General features: G+C 37.2%; 1 protein-coding gene across 4 annotated transcripts in view; it reads right to left on the bottom strand.

The window, feature by feature from the left end:
• The window catches only part of RFX7 (regulatory factor X7), a 125,398-nt gene that overhangs the window by 26,917 nt on the left and 81,213 nt on the right, over positions 1-17,268 (bottom strand). For 2 of the 4 annotated variants that reach the window (XM_064267515.1, XM_064267516.1), the window contains 2 exons: positions 12,317-12,399; positions 10,734-10,856 (listed from right to left, as the gene is read on the bottom strand). In XM_064267515.1, the coding sequence (XP_064123585.1) occupies positions 10,734-10,856; positions 12,317-12,399 (206 nt within the window). Of the gene's footprint in view, positions 1-10,733; positions 10,857-11,316; positions 11,394-12,316; positions 12,400-17,268 lie in introns of those variants that run through there. The other 2 variants (XM_064267518.1, XM_023558266.2) reach the window with 2 other exon arrangements.

Here is a 17,268-nt window from a genome sequence, read left to right as displayed (position 1 = left end):
AACCACACAATATTCCCTTGTTCCATTTGAACAACTGCCTCTTGATCTATGTACAGGTTCCTCATGAGCACAATTACGTGTTCTGGAGTTCCCATTCTTCACAATGTTACCCATAATTTGTTATGATCCACGTAGTCGAATGCCTTTGCACAGTGAATAAAGCACAGGTAAACATCTTTCTGGTATTCTCTGCTTTCAGCCAAGATCCACCTGACATCAGCAATGATATCCCTGGTTCCACATCTCTTCTGACCCAGCTTGAATTTCTGGCAGTTCCCTGTTGATGTACTGCTGCAGTCATTTTTGAACGATCTTCAGCAAAATTTTACCTGTGTATGATATTAATGATACTGTTCAATAATTTCTGCATTTGGTTGGATCACCTTTCTTTGGAATAGGCATAAATATGGATCTCTTCCAGTTGGCTGGCCAGGTAGCTGTCTTCCAAATTTCTTGGCATAGATGAGTGAGCACTTCCAGTGCTGCATCCATTTGCTGAAACATCTCAATTGGTATTCCATCAATTCCTGGAGCCTTGTTTTATGCCAATGTCTTCAGTACAGCTTGGACCTCTTCTTTCAGTACCATTGGTTCCTGATCATAATGCTACTTCCTGAAATGACTGAATGACGACCAGTTCTTTTTGGTATAGTGACTCTATGTATTCCATCCATCTTCTTTTGATGCTTCCTGTGTCATTTAATATTTTCCCTGTAGAATCCTTCAATATTGCAACTTGAGGCTTGAATTTTTACGTCAGTTCTTTCGGCTTGAGAAACGCTGAGCATGTTCTTTCCTTTTAGTTTCCTAACTCCAGGTCTTTACATGTCATTATAATACATGTATAATACTGTCTTCTCGAGCCACCCTTTGAAATCTTTTGTTCGGCTCTTTTACTTCATCATTTCTTTGTTTGCTTTGGCTAATCGGTGTTCGAGAGCAAATTTCAGAATCTCTTCTGACATCCATTTTGGTCTTTTCTTTCTTTCCTGTCTGTTTAATGACCTCTTGCTTTCTTCATCCAAGATGTCCTTGATGTTATTCCACAACTTATCTGGTCTTTGGTCATTAGTGTTCAACGCATCAAACTTATTCTTGAGATGGTCTCTAAATGCAGGTGGGATACACTCAAGGAATACTTTGACTCCCATCAACTTGTTCTAATTCTCTTCAGCTTCAACTTGAACTTGCCTATGAGCAATTGAGGGTATGTTTCGCAGTCAGCCTCTAGCCTTGTTCTGAGTGATGATATTGAGCTTTTCCACTATCTCTTTCCACAGATGTAGTCAATTTTATTCCTGTGTATTCCATCTGGCAGGGTCCATGATGCAGTCACTGTTTATGTTGGTGAAAAAAAGTATTCTGAATGAAGAAGTCGGTGGTTTTGCAAAATTCTATTGTGTGATCTCTGGCATCGTTTCTATCATCAAGGCCATATTTTCTAACTACCGATCCTTCTTTGTTTCCAACTTTCGCATTCCAATCACCAGTAATTATTACTGCATCCTGACTGCATGTTCAATCGATTTCAGACTGCAGAAGTTGGTAAGACTCTTTAATTTCTTCATCTTTGGCCTTACTTGTTGGTGTATAAATTTGGATAACAGTCATATTAACTGGTCTTCCTTGTAGGCATATGGGTATTATCCTATCACTGACAGCATTGTACTTCATGATAGATCTTGAAATGTTCTTTCTGATGAAGAATGCAACACCATTCCTCTTTAAGCTGTCATTCCCAGCTAGACCACATGACTATATGATCCAAAGTGGCCAATACCATTCCATTTTAGCTCACTAATGCCTAGGATATCGATGTTTATGTGTTCCATTTTTGAAAATTTCCAATTTTCCTAGATTCATACTTCATACATTCCACGTTCCAATTATTAATAGATGTTTGTAGCTGTTTCTTCTCATCTTGAGTTGCACCATACCAGGGAATGAAGGTCCCGGAAGCTTGACACCATTCACATTATTAAGGTCGACTCTACTTTGAGGAGGCAGCTCTCCCCAGTCGTCTTTTGAGTGTCCTCCAATCTGAGGGGCTCACCTCCTGGCACTGTATCAGATAATGATCTGCTGCTATTCATTAAGGCTTTCACTGGTCAATTTTTTAAGAAGAAGACCACCAGGTCCTTCTTCCTATTGTCTTAGCCTGGAAGCTCAGCGGAAACCTATTTGCCATGGGTGACCCTGGTGGTATTTAAATACTGGCAGCATAGCTTCCGGCATCACAGCAACACACAAGCCCCCACAGTATGATAAACTGACAGATGTGTGGGGGGAGACTTAAAATATTAGTGATATTATTATCTATGCCATAACATTATATGTATATTTTCCCATCATAGATATATTAGTATTTTCCTTCTTTAAAAAAAATCTCTAAGAATCTATGTTAGACTCACTGGAGGATAAAGAGTATCTGCTTGAACAATCAAATTTCAGAGATGCAGTAAGACCTTCAACAAGATAGTAATTAGCTAGGCCTCTCAACAGTAACACTACCGATATCTTGGGCTGGGTAACTATTTATTGTGGGGGCTCTCCTGTGACTGTAGGATATTTAGCAGCATCACTCCTGTTGTGACAATCAAAAAAGGACTCCAGATACTGACAAATGTCTCCTGGTGAGCAAAATCATCCTTGATTGAGATCCACTGCTCTATATCTGCAGGTGTCAATCTTTGCTCTCCACTGGGAACACCTGGTGAGTTTTTAAAACTCCCAATGTCCAGCTGCAGCCCTGACCAATCATATTAGAATCTCTAGGGCATGGAAATCAGGCAACAGTGTTTTTTCCCGAAGCTCTCCAGAGAATTCCAATGTTTAGTCAAGATTGAGAACCCCTGCTCTAAAATGAAGAATGCATTTATATAACTTCTCTCTCCTTTACAGGAGATCTATGAACTTTCAGAAGAAGAGGGCAGGTGATACTGTACTAACAGAGAAACCCTGCTCATTTTTAGTCTGGCTACTCGCTAAAGCTGTTCATTTCAGGGAAGAGTTTCTGAGAGCTGGTTGAGTAACAGCAGACTTGTTACAACACATTTAAATAAACCAAGTTTAAACCAATGCACCTATTTCAGTTTTTAACCACACATTTAGAAATTCAATAGTATTGCTACCAATAGGTGGCAACCTGTCACGAAGGAGGAATTCCACAAGAGAGTAAAAGTGAGAGAAGAGATAATAAGACGTGTTTCTCAAATACATGTAGGATAGAATGTACCACGTCAAAGATGGATGGTGAAACTCATGTGGAATCGTTCATTACAGATTACTAAGTACACACAAGGAAGCCCGTGCATACCTTGCTTACTAGTTAATCCACCCCTGCATACAAACAATACAATCACTAAAGTTAGTTCAGCGTTCTTAAGCATACAGTTGCACTATATTATCCCATCAAATTTACTTTCTTGAATTATTAGAAAACTTAGTGACTTCTGCCTAAGTAATTTCAGTGAAGGTGGAATACGGTGAGTTGCACAGTGAATGAGGGGTAAATAAGGTAAGACAACTTTACTGTCCTACCTATGCTGACATAACGTCTCAGTGATCTGTCAGTTGCTCTAAGGCTGTCAGGATATTCATTTAACAATCGTTTAAAGTGTCTATTAAATGTTAGGTTCCTACACAGAGTTAAGATAAGCTTGGAAGACAAGAAAACTTGAGCTACATAATCACACATTGTGTTGAACTGGTTAATGACAAAATAAATGAAAGATTTTGGTTAAATATGATACAGCATGTGATTCAAAAAAAAAAAAAAGTCAATATAAGGAATAAACGCCCCCATCTCTGAGGCACAGGGGAAGAGCAGTCAGGTATCATCATCTTCCCAGGCAGGAGACCTAGCCTGACCCTCTCCAGAGATTTAAATGGAATCGTTGGGACTCCAGCAGACAGCAATGATGAGGTGGGAATCTAAAACCAGTCAGGACAGTCAGGGGGTGTGGGGAGTGTAGATCTGTCCAATCTGTTAAGAGAATAGTTATTTTTTAAATCCAAAAATACATAAAACCAAATAGAAATAAACCATGGCTAAGTCTTTTTTTTTTTTTTTTTAGTCAACTTAAGGTCTTCCCGGGTTCAGAGACTTTGCTCTGTTCCTTGCTTTGGACCAGTTGGCGTTAAAGGAGGATAGTGCTGCCTCTTCCGGGGATGAGTAAACAGCAATTCACTTTAGGGATGTTCATTTGAACTAGTTTTGAAAACCATTCTAAAGGATGTCTGAAATAAAAAAGAATGTTTTTTAAGTCTAATTAAAAAAAAAAAAAAAAGGAAAAAACTAACAAAGCTAAGGATATAACAGATACAAAAGGTATTAAATTCATAAGAAAACAGTATATTTAATACTATACTAATATGTTTGAAAATCTGAATGAATTCCAGGACGAATTATCAAAATTGACTAATGAAGTAAAAACCCAATCAAAGAAAAAAAAAAAAACCCAAACCAAACCCAAGTTGTCAAGAATTGCCTCAACAAGGGGCCTAGATGCTTTTATACTTGAGTTCCTTGAAACTGTCAAGAACAAATGAGTCCCATGCTATATAAACTGTTCCAAAGTACAGAAAACTAGCAAAAGAGTTCCAACTCATTTTAGAGAGCTGGTCTAGTCCTGATTCCAAAACCTGACAAAGACAGCACCACAAAAGAAAATTACAGACCCAGTCACTTATGAATACAGATGCAAAGATTCTAAATAATATACTTGCAAACAGAAACCAAGTGTACACTAAAAGAGCTACACATCTCAACAGAGGACATTTATTCCAGGAGTAAGAGTTTAACATAAGGTAATATCTATAAAGTGTATCACATGGATAGGTTAAAAAGAGCACCACATAATATGTAATCTCAGTAGATAACAACAACAACAAAAGCATTTGATAAACTTCAACATCTATGTCTGATTTTAAAAAAAAGTAAAGTCTTGCTCAACTATAAATGATTCATTCTTAACATCACAGAACTGTAAGAGAAAATTATGCCTATCATTACTATTATTTAAAGGAAAGTCTATTAAATATAACAATAAGATTAAAAAATGAGGATGACACATGGGATAAACTGTCTAACTAGAAAAGTCAAAAGTAACAACTGAATAATTAGGACTAAACAAAGTTCAATAAAAATAAAATGTACAACATAAATATAACAGAAATCCATACCTTTTGTATAACCCAAAACAAACCTACAGTAAAAAAATGGGAAAAATATATTTTTCATAATATAAATAACATAGTAAAAATTAAAAGACTAAAACTTCACTGAAGGCCATGAAAGAAAGATATGAATTAAGAAACATACTTCTAAGATCAAAACTTAGTATTTTAAAAATAAATGTTCATATTTAAGGGATTTGATAAAGTTAGAAAAGTGATTCTGACTTAAGCTCATATGAAAAAATTAACTGGGTCAGTAAATAAAACGAAGGAAAATTTTGGAACAGAGGGATGAGGGAGGACTAAGCCTACCAGCTATATGTAAACATGTAAAATGGGAAGGTACTGGTGTAAGAACAGAGAACATAAAGGAAGGAAATTAAGTCCAAAAACAGGCTTCAGTAACTATAAGAATTAAGTCCATAAAAGTTACATCATAAATTAGCATTAAAAGAAAAAAAAATCTAATGAAAGGGGTTGGGATAATTAGCTAATCATTTGGAGAAAAATAAAATTAGTGCCGTATCTAATAGCATTTACCCAAAAAAAAAAAAAAAAAACCAGATGGACTAAAAGATTAAACAAGAAAAATGAAACAAAATTCATTCAGCTGCTAGCGGCACAGGAAGTTCTTTTGAAACAGCAATATTACAGGCAACAAAGGAAGAAACTGGGCAGATCAGACTGCTTAAAAAAAATCATTTAAAACCAAAATTAAGTAATAAACAACAATCTTGAAAAAACATTCACATTTAGTAGTTAATGTCCTCAACATATAAAGACTCCTAAACATTAAGAGAAGCCTTGGCAGTGTAGTGGTTAAGAGCTCAGCTGCTAACCAATAGGTTGGCAGTTCAAATCCACTAGCCACACCTTGGAAACCCTATGTGCAGTTCTACTCTATGCTATAGGGTCAGTATGAGTCAGAATCAACTTGACGGCACCTAAGAACAATAACAACAATCATTAAGAAACAGACAAATAAAAGCAGAGACAAATCAGGAAGAAATACATATGATGAATAATAAAGAAATAACAATTACACAATGTTTAGAAAGTAATTCCAATTCTAAGACTGTACACTAAATTATATAGCCAAGAATGTTCACTGCATTGTTATTTGCACCTGTCCCCCATCCAAAAATTGCATAAACGATGGTGCCAAATTTGGTAAAACAGTAAGAACGTACATACACAAAAACTATGTATTGGTAAAACTAACTAAATAAACAAATCAAACTGGTTATTTTTAAAGAGTGAGATTACTGGTGCTATTTTTCTTCCTTAAATATTTATAACTACCTACCAAAATTCCAATTGTGAATACACACTACTTTCTAAATTAAGAAAATATAAAAAAGAATCACATTAATGATCACTTTCATAAACACATGTGATTACTCAGAATTCAAGAATTTCAAAAAATATAGAAGTTTGCAATGGTATGTAAACTATATTATCTTTTCATGCTGCAAGCGCCTTTAAGTTTTTTGGCTTTATCTTAATTTGGCAGTATTCTGATTTAATTGCAAGAAAATACAGTTAAAAGAAGCTAGTCATTACTGCCTTAAACTACATTTTCATTTTTTTCCCCAAAGGAATTTTGATTCTAACAACTATTAAAGGCACTAATTTTCACAGAAATACATCTAAACATCATGCAACGAACTATTAAAGAGGCCATACACAACAGGAATAGCTTAAAATAAAGGTATAAATCAAATACATTAGTAACATCATGTCTTCATGAATACTTGAAACAAAATGAATTTAAGATTGATCATTTAATGCTAAGCTTTTATTCAGAAAACCTCACTTAGGCACTCAAAATAAGAAAATGACTAGTCTAACAAGGAAAGTATGAAACTTCTCTAAAAATCTGTACCGTCAGGAAGTGCTACCTTCTAACTGAAACCTCTTCCATCATTTAAAACTTTTTCTTTTAAAAAATATACACCTATATTCCACTTGCCTTTCTTTGTTGTTGTGTGCCATCGAATTAATCACAGCTCATAGAGATCCTAAAGAACAGCAAACTGCCCCATAGGGTTTCCCCGGCTGTAATATTTATGACAGCAGGTCATCTTTCTTTAGACAACACAATTCTAAAACTTTTAACTAGCTGTTTCCTAATACTTAATCTACTTTTTGTCTTCTTGTAGTCTTTCTACATATTCCACATCTTTCTAATTATTGAAATCCACACAGCAAATTATGGTTTTAGGCAATCAAATGAGAGATTAACTTAAAGCTCTCATATACTGTCATTCTGTAGAAACACCATCATAGTCTCTTTTTAGCATCCGTCACGCTGTTAATATGTGTTCTCACACTGTGTCTCTTAGGATACTCATGTTACCTGTATGATGTACAGTAATTACATGGAAACCAATAGGATACTCATGTTATCTGTATGACGTACAGTAATTACATGGAAACCAATTCATACTTTCAGCAGCTTATTTATCCACACTAAACGAAAATCCTATTGAATTTTATTTCTAACTATATGTCCAATTTGTTCCACCTACTTAGTTTGCTATCACTCAAATTTAACAAGTTTGCTTTCACATCTATTATGAACCACTCATCAAAATGTCAAACCTTTTTTGGTAATTGAGGCACATCAGTTAGAACAAATAAAGTCCTGTGTAAGCACATTGTGAGGGAAGAATGGTGAACCAGAAACCAAGAAATCTGAGTTCTAGCCTTAGATTTGCCCCTATCTTTTTAGTTCTGTGACACTGGAGAGTCAGCTTCCCTGGGCTTAGGTGTTTTCATCTATAAAATGGGGGCACTGGAGTACTAGAATGCTTATGAAGTCCATTAACACACTGAGATTGTACCATCAACATTAGAGATGGGATTCCATTCCAATCACTGATAGGATTATGGCACAGTGGTTAAGAGCTTGGCTGCTAACCAAAAGGTCAGCAATTCAAATTCTTAGAACCCCTATGGGGCAGTTCTACTCTGTCCTATAGGGTCGCTATGAGTCAGAATTTGACTCGAAGGCAATGGGTTTGGTTTTGGTATGTAGAAAACACTGCGGGGGATACAACAGTGAATAAAGTCTTAATGGGATTTTTTTTTCCATTATGGGATAGACTTACGGGAAATTACCAAGAAAAAAATATGCAGACTCAGGTATTTTGTGTACAGTACCACACCAATTATAAAGAGAGGCATCATCGCAACTAGGAGTATATAGCAAAGTGTATATAAGGTTTTGTATGAGAGACTGACTTGATTTGTAAACTTTCACTTTGCTTTTGATTGTGCTTTCAATCAAAAGAAAAAAAGCACCATCATTAGCATAATTCTTTCAAATTCCACAAATAAAACTGGTATTTCTCTCCTAGCCACGTTGTTATCAAATTTTCCCTTACATGCGACTTCCTTTTTAAATTTTATTCTCTGTTAGTCATTTTCTTTTATCTCTGTGGCTCTCCACTAAATCGCAAATTAATCACTCAAAATTAGAGCTCCGATTCTTTCCCATACACAATGTGATGCTTTTGGTTGATTATGTTTAGGAAAAACCTTTAACTCTTCTTAGTGAAAAACAAAAAAATTATAAGGATTTATGGAAACTTCATAAAATGATTTCACTGACAAATGCTGAAAAATATTATAGAAAAATGTAACCATGCCTTACCCAAGACAGGAAACTTTCAGAAACTTAAGGACCACTTTAATGGGCTAGGGTCACACTTAAGCAAATATAGGGTGCTGCCTCTAATGTGCTACAGAAAGACATCGCTTCAAAAGTATATGATTATCCTGGGTTCCCTTATTAATCCATTATGGAAATAGTATATATTAATTTGCCTGATTTGCCTTTTGGGAAACTACTAAGAAATCTTTGGACAATTAGTTCCTCAACATTTTCTACTTTAGACAACTTTTAGAATTTTCGAGCTCAAAGAAACCTATAGATCTTCGACTGCGTCTTTTATACAGATGGGGCAACTGACAGAAGCGGTTAAAAGACTTGTCCAGGTCACACAAATTCAATGACTGAATCCCTTCTCCTGATCCTCACTCCAGGGTTTCTTCAACATACCACATAGATTTGCCTGATATTCGTAACATTCAAGTGAATTCAAACTTGTTTCGTTGACGTTCCAGAGGATTATCTCTATGATAATTAACTTGAACTTGGTGAATAAGTCATATTTACTATAAATAAATAAATAAATAAATATACACGCATATATCCTTGGAAGGGGCAGGAACTTTATCTTACCTTTGTCACTGTATCCTCAGAACTTATCACAGGGTCTGGTACAACAGACTGCTGTAGACTGAGAAAATGAACTTTACAGACTTGGACTATATGCACTCTCAGTTTTAATCTTTCTTAGGAGAAAACAACCTAAACTCTTTAGTTTAACTTTGTTCCCTTGGTCATTTCAGACATTTTTCTCTGGACTTACTCCAACCCCATACATTTCTAACACAAAGTACTCAGAATTTTACATGAGGGTAAAAAGTTTCTTTTTTGATACCAATAACCTCCTCAACAGGGCACTTGGTGGTTCAGTGGTAGAAGTCTCACCTTCTGTGAGGGAGACCCAGGTTCAGTTCTAGATCAATGCTCCTCAAATGCAGCCACCACTCAATTGTCAGTGGAGGCTTTCAAGTTGCTATGATGCTTGACAGGTTTCGGCGGAGTTTCCAGAGTAAGAGGGACAAGGAAGAAAGACCTGGCAATCTACTTCTGAAATATAGCCTATGAAAGCCCTACGGACCATGAGTCCAATCCACAACTGATCATGGGGATGCCACAGGACCAGGCAGCATTTTGTTCTGTTGTGCATAGGGTCACCAAGAGTTGGGGTAGACTTGATGGCAGTTAACAACAACTTTCTCAATAAATGCAGTTCCTTTGCGTTATCTTACACTGGTTAACGACAGCACTCACTGGACACTTTTCTTACCAGTTGCATAAATACCTTTAAAAGTCAAAAGAAATAACACACGAGTTTTTCTTTATGCATCGACTTACTGTCTTCTACTGTCCCTCTAACCCCAGACATACCCTTCTTCTCATCCTTAAGAACTCTAAAGGAATCCTTTTATTCAGCCTCCCTGCCCTTTATTACAAGTTACCATTGAGTCGACTCTGACTCATGGCCACCGCATGTGTATCAGAGTAGAATTGTGCTCCATAGGTGGCACAAATGGGTAACCACTTGACCACTAGCTAAAAGGTTGGTGGTTCGAACCCACCCAGAGGTGCCTCGGGAGACAGGCCTGGTGATCTGCTTCTAAAAGGTCACAGTCTTGAAAACCCTAAGGAGCAGTTCTACTCTGCACACATGGGGTTGCCAAGAATCAGAATCAACTTGAAAGCCACTAACAACAGGTGCAGCCCTTTATTAGAGACGCCACAACAGAAACTTAGAGCTGGAAGAAGTTTTTGGAACTTCTAGCTGCAACTCCATACATCAGCTGGATATTCACCAAAGATACAGCAAATCACTGAAGCCAAGTGCGGTAACTGAGTTCTTCAACACACCAGCAGCCTGGTGTGTGCACATAATACTCACTTGTACTCATCATAGACTTCCTGTTTGGGCAGTGAAGTCTCAGGATGTTCCTCCAAGGTGTTCCGAATCCAGGAAAAGGCGTGCATCTGCTGGGCCCGACTAGAGGACACAGCATTCTGATCACTAGTCATAAAACAGAAACACGTTTTAGCTGAAGGCAGTAGTTCGATGCCAACTTCTAAGCCAAGCCTCAATGCTCCACTGAAGACTTATGTGCAAACCTGTTATCAATGACCAAACCAAACTCGGGACACTTAATGTCTCCTTGTCTATACAAAAACTGTCCCCTTGGGGTTGTGAGATATATTCTACAGCTAGCTTCTAGCTGAAGTTACTGTCCTGCTCTCTCCCTCCTGTGGCCTCCAAAGTGGCTCAGCTGATGGAGAACTGACAATATAAGGCATTTGTTTCGGCCGAAATTACCTCCAAGAGGATATTTCCTTACTTATCTTCCTGGTCATTTGCCTGAACTTACCAAATCATCAAGTTTTTAAAATAAAAATTACAGAAAAAATTGGTTATTTTCTATTTAATCAGCACTCTCAAAAAATATATATAGAAAGTAACTATCCTGAAATCTTACATAACACTTGATGCTCCAGAAGGGAATTCACGTAAGACAGCTCTTGACGAGATAAGACTCTTCCTACAGTCCTGTAACTGATTAATATAGCAATAAAAATTAGCTTTGGTGGGGCTTTTGCAAAGTCAACAGGCAAACCTTCTACTAACAAATTAACAATAAGAATACAGAATTCGTATTACATGGCAGAATCATTTATAAACTAACCCCATGAAAATGACACCCAAGACGGCAGGACAGAAGCTGCCCTGTTGACTCTGATGTTCATCTCAGTTAACTGTGAGGGTAGTTCATTTAGTTCCAAAGAAAATACTGAGAAACCTTCTGGAACATACAATGATTTAAATAGTTATGAAATCTGGTCTGAGGTAAAAAAGGTTAAAGTAAAAGGCTTTTTATTCCATTTCCTTTGATACGCAAACTTAATTTTAAAGTAAGAATGTTAGGGATAACTTACATGAATTGAGTAATACTTAAAAGGGCAAGGAAACTCTTTTAAGAACAGAAGGGATCAGTGAACTTCTCTTCATATTCTCCAGATAAGACTTTCAAATATTTTTATTAATGAAAATACTATAATACCCCAACAACTAAAATACCTTAAATTTACACGAATCAATGTTCTATAAAGAAATCTCACTTTTTTTTGTTTTAAAACTCCTGCACTTTAACCCTCATAACACTTATCTGCTTATTCTTTGGTTTTCTGTTCAATTTTCACAATCCTATGAATTGTGCAACTGTATCCATCTGTCTATAAAATATAACCCAAATTGCATTTCACAGCATTTACCCAGATGCATGAATGAACTGGCAAAAACTGCAGATAAACACTTAACCAAATATGAACAAAAACTAAAAACATTTACTGTTTTGCCATTCCGTTTTCTGACGGTTCCAGGAATACCATAAAACAACAGCCATTGTAACACATACACCAGCACACGCACTCCTAGGGGTGCCCGTAAGCACCATAACCGGGCAAACAGAGGCCATTCACCTTTTCTCTCCGTTGCTGACGCCGGAAGGCAGCTGCAGATAGAGGTAGAGTTTCTCTAGGTCTGTAAACTTCTCAACTTCTTGCTGGTTACAGAGGGTTCAAAAAGAAAGACCATTAAAAAAACACTTGTTCTTCCCCCAACAAAATTTACTAGTGCCTCCCTAAAAAAAGATTGTCTAAATTTAAACTAGATTAAATGACTCACCTGCCAAAGAGAACAAAACCAAACTAAAAACTAAACCCAATGCCATCAAGTCAATTCCGACTCACAGCGACCCCATGGGACAGAGTAGAACTGCTCCATAGAGTTTCCAAGGAGCGTGGATTCAAACTGCTGACCCTTTGGTTAGCAGCTGTAGCACGTAGCCACTACACCACCAGGGTTTCCCTAAAGAGAACAAATGTAGGCTTTTTTCTCATAACTAAAATAATACAATTAAACTGCCTAATAAATTCATTGCAATATGAAAAATTAGTTAATAAGAGAAAATGGTACTTTGCTAATAATCCTTCTATTTTCAGTATAAATATGATCACAGATTAACACAGACGAAAGTTTCTCATTTTTCCTCTCATTTGATGAAGGAAGGGAGCATCTCAGGAGAAGTACTGGCCTGGGAGTTAAGAGCAACAGCTATGAGCTAACTGGCTATGAGGCTTTGGTGCTCCGGCACATTTTCTTCACCACTGTAAAATGATAAGATGATTTCTAGGATCCTTTTCTAGTTGTCAAATATTAGAACATGTGAGACTGATGATGCTACTGTCACCTGTGGATGGGATTAAGATGAAAAATACCTAAGTGCAGCGACACTTTCTGCTGTAATTATTCTTTGACTTGCGACAGTGGCTGCTAGAACCTACTTCTAAGATTCCCTATTACTATTGTTTCTGCAACTATGTCACTTTGTTTTTAAATGCATTCTTTAAAATAATTTCTGTTTCCCTTTGTAGTTTTCTTTCCCAGCTGAGTTTGCTGCACAGCAGCTTCAAATGTGCCACAAATCCTATTAAAATAAAAATATTCATAGTGGCACCAGAAGAAAACAAATCATAAAAATTAGAGCTGAACTAAATGAAATAGAAAACAGAAAAACAATTGAAAGAATTAACAAGACCAAAAGCTGTTTTTTTGAAAAACTCAACAAAATTGATAAACCACTGGCCAAACTGACAAAAGAAAAACAGGAGAGAAAGCAAATAACCCGAATAAGAAATGAGATGGGCAATATTACAACAGACTCAACTGAAATTAAAAGAATCATATCCGATTACTATGAAAAACTATAGTCAAACAAATTTGAAAACCTAGAAGAAATGGATGAATTCCTAGAAACACACTACCTACCTAAACTAACACAAACAGAGGTAGAACAACTAAATAGACCCATAACAAAAGAAGAGATTGAAAAGGTAATCAAAATCTCCCAACAAAAAAAAGCCCTGGTCCAGACCGCATCACTGCAGAGTTCTACCAAACGTTCAGAGAAGAGTTAACACCACCACTACTAAAGGTACTTCAGAGCAGAGAAAAGGATGGAATACTACCAAACTCATTCTATGAAGCCACCATATCCCTGACACCAAAAACACGTAAAGACACCACTAGAAAAGAAAATTGCATACCTATATCCCTCATGAACGTAGATGCAAAAATCCTCAACAAAATTTTAGCCAATAGAATTCAACAACATATCAAAAAAACACTTCACCATGACCAAGTGGGATTCATACCAGGTATGCAGGGATGGTTCAACATCAGAAAAACAATTAATGTAATCCACCACATAAATAAAACAAAAGACAAGAATCACATGATTTTATCAATTGATGCAGAAAAGGCATCTGACAAAGTTCAACACTCATTCATGATAAAAACTCTCAGTAAAATAGGAATAGAAGGAAAATTTCTCAACGTAATAAAGGGCATTTATACAAAGCCAACAGCCAACATCACCCTAAATGGAGAGAGCCTGAAAACATTCCCATTGAGATCGGGAACCAGACAAGGATGTCCTTTATCACCACTCTTATTCAACATTGTGCTGGAAGTCCTAGCCAGAGCAATTAGGCTAGATAAAGAAATAAAGGGCATCCAGATTGGCAAGGAAGAAGTCAAAGCATCTCTTTTTGCAGATAATCTTATGCACAGAAAACCCTAAGGAATCCTCAAGAAAACTACTGAAACTAATAGAAGAGTTCAGCAGAGTATCAGGATACAAGATAAACTTACAAAAATCAGTTGGATTCCTCTACACCAACAAAAAGAACATCGAAGAGGAAATCACCAAATCAATGCCATTTATAGTAGCCCCCCCCAAAAGATAAAATACTTAGGAATAAATCTTACCAGAGATGTAAAAGACTTATACAAAGAAAACTACAGTACACTTCTGCAAGAAACCAAAAGATACTTACATAAGTGGAAGAACATACCTTGCTCGTGGATAGAAAGACTCAACATTATAAAAATGTCTATTCCACCAAAAGCGATCTATACATTTAATGCAATTCCAATCCAAATCCCAAGTACATTCCTTAATGAGATGGAGAAACAAATTACCAATTTCATATGGAAGGGAAAAAGACCCCGGATAAATAAGGCATTACTGAAAAAGAAGAACAAAGTGGGAGGCCTTACTTTACCTGATTTTAGAGCCTATTATACCAACACAGTAGACAAAACAGCCTGGTACTGGTACAACAACAGATACATGGACCAATGGAACAGAATTGAGAATCCAGACATAAATCCATCCACATATGAGCAGTTGATATTTGAGAAAGGCCCTAAAACAGTTAAATGGGGAAAAGACTTTTTAACAAATGGTGCTGGCATAACTGGATATCCATCTGCAAACAAATGAAACAAGACCCATACCTCACTCCATGCACAAAAAATAACTCAAAATGGATCAAAGACCTAAATATAAAATCTAAAACGATAAAGATCATGGAAGAAAAAATAGGGACAACATTAGGAGCCCTAATACATGGCATGAATAGTATACAAAACGTTATAAAGGATGTAGAAGAGAAACTAGATAACTGGGAGCTCCTAAAAATCAAATACTTACGCTCATCCAAAGACTTCACCAAAAGAGTAAAAAGACTACCTACAGACTGGGAAAAAGTTTTTGGCTATGACATTTCCGATCAGCACCTATCTCTAAAATCTACATGATACTGCAAAAACTCAACTGCGAAAAGACAACCCAATTAAAAAATGGGCAAAGGATATGAATAGACACTTCACTAAAGAAGACATTCAGGTAGTTAACAGATATATGAGGAAATGTTCAAGATCATTAGCCGTTACAGAAATGCACATCAAAACTACAATGAGATTTCATCTCACTCCAACAAGGCTGCCATTAATCCAAAAAACACAAAATAATAAATGTTGGAGAGGCTGTGGAGAGACTGGAACACTTCTACACTGCTGGTGGGAATGTGAAATGGTACAACCACTTTGGAAATCGATTTGGCGCTTCCTTAAAAAGCTAGAAATAGAACTACCATATGATCCAGCAATCCCACTCCTTGGAATATATCCTAGAGAAATAAAAGCCCGTACACGAAGAGATAGGTGCTCACCCATGTTTACTGCAGCACTGTTTACAATAGCAAAAAGGTGGAAGCAACCAAGGTGCCCATTCATGGATGAATGGATAAGTAAATTATGGTATATTCACAGAATGGAATACTACGCATCGATAAACAACAGTGAGGAATCTGTGAAACATTTCATAACATGGAGGAACCTGGAAGGCATTATGCTGAGTGAAATTAGTTGCAAAAGGACAAATATTGTATAAGAGCACTATTATAAGAACTTGAAAAATAGTTTAAACTGAGAAGAAAACATTCTTTCATGGTTACGAGAGGGGGGAGGGAGGGAGGGTGGGAGAGGGGCATTCACTAATTAGACAGTAGATAAGAACTATTTTAGGTGAAGGGAAAGACAGCACACATTACAGGGGAGGTCAGCACTATTGGACTAAACCAAAAGCAAAGAAGTTTCCTGAATAAACTGAATGCTTCAAAGGCCAGCGTAGCTGGGGCAGGGGTCTGGGAACCATGGTTTCAGGGGACATCTAAGTCAATTGGCATAATAAAATCTATTAAGAAAACACTCTGCATCCCACTTTGAAGAGTGCCATCTGGGGTCTTAAAAGGTAGCAAGCAGCCATCTAAGATGCATCAATTGGTCTCAACCCACCTGGATCAAAGGAGAATGAAGAACACCAAGGACACAAGGCGATTACGAGCCCAAGAGACAGAAAGGGCCACATGAACCAGCGACTACATCATCCTGAGACCAGAAGAACTAGATGGTGCCCGGCTACAACTGATGACTGCCCTGACAGGGAATACAACAGAGAATCCTTGAGGGAGCAGGAGAGCAGTGGGATGCAGACCCCAAATTCTCATAAGACCAAACTTAACGGTCTGACTGAGACTAGAAGGACCCCGGTGGTCATGGCCCCCAGACCTTCTGTTGGCCCGGGACAGGAACCATTCCCAAAGCCAACTCTCCAGACATGGATTGGACTGGACAATGGGTTGGAGAGGGATGCTGGTGAGGAGTGAGCTTCTTGGATCAGGTGGACACTTGAGACTATGCTGGCATCTCCTGCTTGCAGGGGAGATGAGAGGGTGGGGGGGTTAGAAGCTAGCGAAATGGACACGAAAAGAGAGAGTGGAGGGAGAGAGCGGGCTGTCTCATTAGGTGGAGAGTAATTGGGAGTGTGTAGCAAGGTTTATATGGGTTTTTGTGTGAGAGACTGACTTGATTCGTAAACTTTCACTTAAAGCACAATAAAAATTATTAAAAAAACTAATGACAAGAAAAAAATACAGAAAAATTTTGGTGGTCTAATTCAAGCAAAACTCCATTGCAACTGAAAGTGTGGACAGATATGGACATTTCTGGTGACAAAATTTATTCT

This window comes from Loxodonta africana, chromosome 13 (assembly GCF_030014295.1).
Source record: "Loxodonta africana isolate mLoxAfr1 chromosome 13, mLoxAfr1.hap2, whole genome shotgun sequence".
Taxonomy (NCBI): domain Eukaryota; kingdom Metazoa; phylum Chordata; class Mammalia; order Proboscidea; family Elephantidae; genus Loxodonta; species Loxodonta africana.
Note: the sequence above shows the minus strand (reverse complement) of the source record. Positions and strands in the feature narration are given on the sequence as shown.